The sequence below is a fragment of the Suillus clintonianus genome (genome assembly GCF_016758775.1).
Source record: "Suillus clintonianus strain FC179 chromosome Unknown DEU56scaffold_28, whole genome shotgun sequence".
In the NCBI taxonomy this organism is placed as follows: Eukaryota; Fungi; Basidiomycota; class Agaricomycetes; order Boletales; family Suillaceae; genus Suillus; species Suillus clintonianus.
In genome coordinates, this window is record NW_024539252.1 from 444,827 (window position 1) to 452,822 (window position 7,996).

General features: G+C 47.0%; 2 protein-coding genes across 2 annotated transcripts; one reads left to right on the forward strand and one right to left on the reverse strand.

Annotated features, from left to right (window-relative positions):
* Nucleotides 1–260: 260 nt before the first annotated feature.
* Nucleotides 261–1,797, reverse strand: DEU56DRAFT_735345 (uncharacterized protein; the record flags this gene model as incomplete). Its single annotated transcript, XM_041348450.1, has 8 exons — nt 261–372; nt 427–581; nt 698–826; nt 872–1,010; nt 1,064–1,257; nt 1,309–1,410; nt 1,476–1,611; nt 1,670–1,797. 8 exons carry the CDS (start codon nt 1,795–1,797, stop codon nt 261–263), a joined length of 1,095 nt encoding a protein of 364 aa, XP_041209470.1.
* A 1,889-nt stretch (nt 1,798–3,686) lies between these two features.
* On the forward strand, nt 3,687–7,492 carry DEU56DRAFT_755418 (uncharacterized protein; the record flags this gene model as incomplete). Its single annotated transcript, XM_041349904.1, has 20 exons — nt 3,687–3,744; nt 3,841–3,884; nt 3,952–3,967; nt 4,319–4,558; nt 4,618–4,685; nt 4,735–4,820; nt 4,882–5,109; nt 5,145–5,450; nt 5,534–5,644; nt 5,704–5,877; nt 6,045–6,131; nt 6,274–6,305; nt 6,451–6,514; nt 6,618–6,638; nt 6,699–6,730; nt 6,895–6,917; nt 6,968–7,044; nt 7,092–7,201; nt 7,249–7,359; nt 7,422–7,492. The coding sequence occupies 20 exons, from the start codon at nt 3,687–3,689 to the stop codon at nt 7,490–7,492; spliced, it is 1,959 nt and encodes a 652-aa protein (XP_041209471.1).
* Nucleotides 7,493–7,996: the final 504 nt, after the last annotated feature.

The window sequence follows — 7,996 nt, forward strand, 5'->3', positions numbered from 1 at the left end:
ATGTGCGAAAATTGTTCTATTGAAGGGGGTTTGCCAAAGATTTAAATATATATGTGCAAGTTGATCATCCGCATAAATTCGGTCAGCAAAGACAGGTAGAAACATCTAGCATAGAATTGAGCGCATCAAAAAGCAATGCTCGTTCGTTCAGAGAGGCTTGCCAGGAGTGAACCATTAAGAAATTTGTATTCAAGTTTAGAGATAATGAGAGTGTGAACATCCGCTAGGTAATTGCGCGCAAGAACATGGTGACTAGTATGTTAAGGAGAATCCCCCTCATGAGCTTCCCTCTGCGAACTCATCCTCGCAACTGAGAACTTCCCAAGCTGCGCTGAAGTGAGGGGAACTGTGCGAATCTTTCCAAACACTTTCCTGCAAGCAATGCGGAAAGTTAAAATATGAGACACGACAATAGTGAAAATTTACCTGTTCCACCATTTGAGCAACTCGTTGATGCGGGCCTGAGCATCAGCGCCCGGTACGACCTCAAAAAAGTCTACAATGTTGTTGTAGAAATCGTAGTAGTCGAAGTCTCCGTCAACACTCCGCCAGGAGTTAATGTTGGAAAGGGCGAAACGAAGCTATACCCATGATCAGTTTCAAAAGGAAGGTCAACACAACAGAAAAGACAAACCTGACAAGTTGTGTATGCAATAGCGCGCGGGGTGACTGTCTTCATACCAATGATGTTAGCTACATGACTGCGGTTGACCGCGTCATTCTCCGAGGACCGACGGCGCTGAGATGCTGAGATGACATCAGCGCCATTGCCATCACCGTCGATTTCTTTGGCGGAGGACGGGGACGTGAAGAGGTGTTTGAATGCCTGCAAAAATCAGCAGCGCCACCCTCGACATGCAGTAGAACTTACTTTGAGTAGTAGAGTCGAGCGAAAAAGACCTTTCTCGATGTTTGCAGAATCAAAGGAGTAGTCTTTGTATATGAACGCTGGCCAAGAGTAAGCGGTAACTAGGAAGTCGGAATCCCGGTCTCTGATCTTGTCCTTGGTCCTGTTGTAATGATGAAAATGTTATTAATGCTAAATCAAGTTAATGATACGTACGAGGAGAGAGACCACACATACTCGACCGGACACAAGAGCATGCCGGTGGTGTTATGGACAAACCCGCGATCGTCTTTGATCGTGGTGCGAAGGGGGGGGTCCAATGGATGAAAGAGTTCATTGAGCCATACCACGACCGCATGCTTGAGATTTGCGGTGTCATCCCCTCGTGCACTGTCTGCGCCTTTTCGCAGCTGAGGATATATAGTGAGTAAAGGAGAAACATTGCCAGAAGAAATGTTCACCTCTTTCAAAATCGAATCCAATTCCTCGACATCTGAAAAAAGTTTCTTCTTCAGCCAAGGGAGGCAACGAAGGAGTTCGTTGAAAGAACTAAATGTCCTGTCCTCGCTGGTACAAGTTAGGATATGACAGCTAGACCGTGGATGAAAACGTACTCTCGAGTTGTAACAAGCTCATCTTGGGAATCGAGTGATTGCAGTAAGTCTTCTCGTCGATCGTTTTCGGCCACGAGGTCCTCAAGGCTATCGAACAAAGAAACGAGCCGGCGAATGCCCCGTCCTTTGTGTACATTGGAGTTGGAGTGTCTGTGTACCCAACTGAATAAGAGCTCGTCGCGCAAGCAAAAGGAGGTTGGGGACTCACGGCTTGCTCCGCTTGCTCGCCCTAATATTTTCGAGCTCCTGCTCCAGAGCCGCAATACGTCGTTTGGCACGGGCAGCGGTAGTATCATCCTCGCGGTCGCTGTCAGATTCTTGTTGTGGTAACACCATGAGGATCAACTTGGGTGAAGGACGAACAACTTACAGTAAGCGCATTGTTCAATGTTTATATCATATTTCGAGAGAGGGGTGAACTGTAGTTGGTATGAAGGCGGACACACGCTCGCTTGAGATGCTGTGGAGCGCAAGGTGTTCCAAAACCTGCTCGCTTGAGGTGTGGAGCCGTTCGCTGCTGAGCCCCACGTAATATGCTGTCATTCCGTAAACATCGAAAAGAAGTAAGTACGGCATTAGTCAATCAACAGATAAATCACATTGGGTGCGCAGCAACACTGAGAAGTTCATGAGAAATGAAATTTTGCCACCAGCGATAGCAGCTGCTGTTCGAGAAACAAATGTGCTAATATAACTACGAACATGCAAGGTACATGGCAGGATCCATTTTGCGCCTGCAAAAAAATCAGTTGGGCGAACCCTGGCAAAGGAATACTACCAATACTTACATAGCGAGGTTCACCGTATCCTTCAGTTGGATGCGAACAACATCCCCAGCAGCGGCCAATTCGCCAGCCATGATGTGGACGTCGGTAAGGAAACTTTCGGTCTCGCTGAGAGTAGCCACGTCTTGGGAATACAGGGGATCGAAGGCTTGAATCAAGGCCCAGTTCCACTGCCCTTTGAATGCGCGATGTAGCTAGAGCCACTTCAGTCACTGTAGATTGAATATATATAAATATATACACTTACAAGAATAATGGCAGAAGCAAGGCTGAAACGAAAGTTAGAAAGCGCTGCTGGGCAGAGTAGGCTCCTTGTGGAGCGCGCGCTTTGCAGTTCGTTTCTCAATGCGTTCCCAAAGAACTTTGGACTGGAAATAAATTCAGCCAGTAAGCAATATGGAAGTGGGGCATGGTATTGGAATTTCTGGCCCTAAAGAGACATCAGCGCGAAGACAAAGAATCGATCACTAGACCAACCAATCCTATATCACGTACGTGCAGCCATTCGAACGCTGTATCAACTTGATTGGCGGTAGCAATGGCAGCCGAAATGGAAGGGTTGAAAAGAAAGGTGACCGGGTCCAACATTTCTGACTCGAGGAAGAACCCAAGACAGCACCTTTTCCACATCGAAAGAAGTCGTGTTGGCCCGCGTGTGCCAATTTCATCTTTCAACGCGCTTAAAGATTGTTGTAGGCTAGTGTCTGTAATGATGATACACGGTAATCAGCACCTGACAAGTGTGACCATTGGGAAACTCACCGCTAGTATTTCGCAATACAGCAAGATGAAAGTGCCGACTCGCTTCGCCTGCCAAGACACTGGGATGCATGTTGAAGCATCGCATGAGTGCTGCTCCAAAAACCTCCTGATGAAGGTCATGGAACACTCGTTTAGAAATCTTTGAAGTACAATTATATCAGTATGAAGTTGAACGGGGAACATCAACTCACTGAGGACCTGGGACAAAATGGCTGACTGAAAGTACCGATATAGTACGGGTCATAAGTGCCGATAGGCTGAAGGGCCTGATCTGAGTAATCGTGGATGTCTGAGTTGACACCTGTTTCATCGATGTCCTGGATGCTCATCGCTGCAGGCCCGGGATCACGATGGTCACAAATGAGTGGGATAGACGCCGACTCATGCTTTATACACTAAGCATCAAGCACCTGCAAGTGATCCAGTCCTCCAGGTGCCAGCATCTCGGAATCGACCAAGTGCGCTCGAACACGATTGAATGGCTATTCAATAGCATGACTCACTGGCGGGAATGAAGCACAAGCGGTGGAGTAATGGCGATCTGGGTGTGGAGCTTTCCATTTGAGAAAAATACGCACATATTGAGTTAGCTTGGGCGAGAAAGAGTTACGAACATCGTAGAGTCACGTACACATATAAGCTTCCGACTAGTATGTACGTCTTCGAGATGAGTTGACCATGATATGCACGGTACAACAGGCTGGTCACGAGCGTAATTGGCGGATCTTTCAGCTTAGTAAGCAATTACCTGAATCTCAGAAACTGAAATCTCCTTAATTCAGTGGATTTACACATCTTGGTGTTGCACTTGTCTCACATGCCCATGATGTAGTTAACAACTTAACAATATGGTTGTACACTGCGGTCATGCGCACAGTGTGTTAGCGGGTGAACTGGAAACATTTGATCTAGAATAATTGAATATTGGCAAGTAAATATACAGCGAATTAAATTTTATTGTAAGTTCTTAACCAGAGTTAGCTAGAATGGTTTCCCCTAGGCCTGCTTGAGGCCTGCAGTTCTCAAAACTTTTGATGCATCATGATGTCTTGTGTATGCAAGAATTGTGAATTGTGAGTTCTGAGACTACTGAGTACAGCTGAGAAGTGCTTACCTATGATACAGCTGTACTACTAACTTGAAGATTCGGAAACAAAAAAAAAACTGTTGACAGCTGACTCAGCCTGCGCAGATTGCGCAGGCTATAATATAGGTGGATGTGGCACCCATGAGAGGCACATCTGCATCATCATGCCCGTTACTACCCGCCTTTTATCGTCAGAGGCATGCAATAGTGCCTATGAATGCAGGTTTCAATCACCTTCTACCACATCATTCAGAAGGTCCTACTCGCAGGGTCTTGAGAGCAAAAGGAACACCTTTGTGCAAAGTCCCTCCCCAAATACCCACCCCCCCCAACAACTTGAATAATGCCACTTCATTGGATTCACCATCAAAATCCAAGGTTCAAGTTAACAAATATCCAGCACCAACACCTTTGCAGAGGGAGGCATCCTCCAAACCAGCCGATGAATGTGTCCCAAGAGATGGTGAGTGTGTTGAGCGCTTGGCGCATCACACATTGCACCACACTCACCCTAGCGAATAGTAGCAATAGACTTGCGCAAGCGGATTATCGCCGCCATCAGAGATGCCGATAACGCGGAAGAAGTCGAAGTATGTAATCATCCATTTCGTTATCTTCAATTGACTCACGGCTCCACAGGAATTTTTCAATGTGTCAAAAGACGATTATCATTATATTTTAGATGCTATCGATGAAGATGATGATGAAGATAAAGTAATACGCAAGTAAGTACTCTGATATATCCATATCCATCCAATCCTGAACTCATCTGTTTACCTCCATCAGACTCGTATACGCTGAGGAACTCAAACTCCTTACCGCCACCCTGCCTAACCGACTTCATCAAGCGTACCTTGCCCCCGATGAGCGCCACACTGCTCGGCGCCGTGGGGTCGATAGGCATCCCTTACCGATTCGGGCAGATCCGCATTCAAACCGACATTCATCTTCTCAGCGCCGTTGGCCTCAAACTTGGAGTGCCGGACATGTTGATGGAGTACAAGGACCCGGACAGTGATTGCATCCCCCCTCTGGGCCACTGAAATCAGTGCCTCCCAGACGAAGAAATCGGCGACAAGGAGACTCGGCGGCTTCATGAAGGATCGCGGGGATCTCCTCGCCATCACGTCCATCGACGTGAAAGAAAAGAAGAAGCATGTGGGGCCCCGGTCAGGGTCAGAGGCGGTTGAGGTCTTAGAGGAACACGGATCAGTCTCAACGTTTTCGCAGTGGCTGTCGCACACGGCCCCCAACGACGAGGACCCTACCGTCATGAAAACATTCCGTCACGTCTGGCAGCAATCCTATCACCGTGACGATAACAACGTGGCTTCGCCGCCCCGACGGCAGTTTCAGTATTAAGGAGAAGAATCCCGATCTTTGCGCAACAGCGGTACGATCAATTCTCTCCTTCAATCCATCTTCTGACCAATTACAGGACTTGTTTCCTGAGCGCTGTGATCTTGAAGAAATTGATCACGTTTTTTCGACGTACCTTGGAGAGGATTAGAGACCGGGTTGTCTCCCTGATTGAAACCAGGTTTCCAAGGTACGTTTTTCTTATTATTGTCGACGAATTGATCTAATCAACATTTATTTGTTTTCCAGCGCCGTTAAGGATGCCGCCTTCGATCGTATTCGTGCGTGGGTCTCCTCCGGAACCGCTGAAACGATTGGGACCGTCTCGCCGATGAGATTATCGTCGGCGCGAGGCAAACGGGATACACGCGTTATGCTGGCTGTCATCAAAACATCCTCAAGCGCAAAGCAGAAGCAGATGAAGTGACCACCGGAGGTTCTGGATCTACGAAGAGGACCAGGGCAGCTTAGGGTTTCGTATGAACGATTGTCTCTCTTTCTTGTGTCGTCATGTTCACAATCGTGTTGCTCGTCTGATGGCATCCTTCCTATGCGTTTCACATCTACTCAAATGTAATCATATCCCATAGCTTTTTGTACACTATCGCAGAGAATGGATTTTCCCCCTCCCCCCTCGCAATACTTAGTACTGGTGGTCTTGTTGTCAGTGTTCCAGTGTGTGTTGCGACTTCGTCTAAAAATTTCGACGGTTTGCCACGTCAAATGACATGTCAAGATAGTAAGTAGGATCTTGAAAGAGTTGCCCTGTCGCGGACGCCTGATATTATAATGTCTCATGTGCTTTCATTTACCGTACAGGCATTATGTATTGTCAGGCAATTTCTACGATGGTACGATGGACAAACACTGCGGTATTTACTGATTACTGCGACACAACTTCAAGAACGCGTGCCAAGATGGCGATTTGTTCCCGAAACAAGCTGACAAATTCTTTCTCCAATCTAAGATTTTCTACCAATGGATCAACACCTCCAGCTGTATTAGTTGCGCTGCTCGATAAGGCCACACACCGCTTCTTGGCAAAGTCCTGGCTCCGAAGGTGAGTTTGATTTTCCGGTTCAAATCGGCAATGTGAGAGACTTACCCCACCCCGGACCCGCAGCCAGAGTGCGATTCACCTGATAACGCGCGTTTCAAATTAGGCCTTTGGTTCTTGGGATCAGGTGAGTTTGTTTGATAATCCAGTGATCAATAAAATTTCAAAAAATTTCACGTACTTTCAGCATCAAATCAGGCTGTACATCTGCAATGCCAGGTACTTTTGGTGTTGGCGACCGCGGCCTAATTATGGACTCGGAATCATCCTGCACATTGAGACCTGGCTCAGATCTCGGCCGATGACATTCTGGAAGAATCTGGCTGTACATATAATAAGTAATATCCTTGTGAGTCAGAAGGTGCCCCTTGACCGTTTGCTAGGTAACGGAATTCGCGAGGACTTGGTGAGTCTCCTAATCCGAGAAGTAGTGATGTGTTGTTGTTGTATCTAGAGCTTGGGCTGCTAGGCTGCATTATGAAGAATTCAAGCGGGTTTAGTGATGACGCCGAAAGGCCGGTAGACAAAATTCGGTAGGTCATTATCTTTTTAAGCACTAACATTATCATACACTTTCTAGATTAATTGACTATTGCCTGGACGGAGTCATTGCTCCACGTACGGCAGCTCCACAGCAGCTCCACGGCGCTAATACTTTCAGCCAGGGAACTTTCGTAATGTTAACGTCCCGTACGTGTGCGGTGTAAGATTCTTTAAAATTTCCGCTATAAAAACAGGTACCACCAGGCCAATTTCGCACGGTCAAACCACACTTCAACTTGTGAGATCTAGCCATGTCCATGACATACGCTATCCCTACGGGACTCATGCGATCCGAATCACCTTCGGTGCGCTCGCTTGGTAGTGCCTCAAATCTATTCCAAGTTCCCTTCTCAACGACACCCTCGAGGAACACCAATAGTCCACCGGCAATCGCACATGATGGAATGGGACTTGGTATTGAGTTTTGGCAGCATTTAGTAGGTCAATCAACTACTTTTCCCGTTAACCAATTCTCATTGTATATAGCATCACATTACCGACCCCCACGCTGGATACCCGTCAGCGTTAATGATTGCTAAATCATCACATCGCGCCATGCGCAACGGCCGAGTTGCAGCTCAAGCTCGCGTGGATCAGTTCATGTTGTTGTTGAGAGCACTGTCCGAAGAACTGGAGGATTGGAAGTGGAAGGAACAGGAGGCCGAACAAACATCTTGTCTTTGGCTCAAAAGAACGACACTCCACCTGCTGATCATGATGCATGACCCATGCAATGTTCGCCTGGTAACCATATATTAACTTATACATTTTTTTTTGGAATAGCAAACATCGTAGCGCTTGCTTTCCTTTGCTACTCATCATGATTAACGCTCTACGTACAGTGTAGTTGGTTTTGTATTTCTTATGTACATCAATCACGCTGGTACTACCAGTCCTTGCCATGACTGAGCGCTGAGCCTTTGTGGGAAAATGAAACCTTGT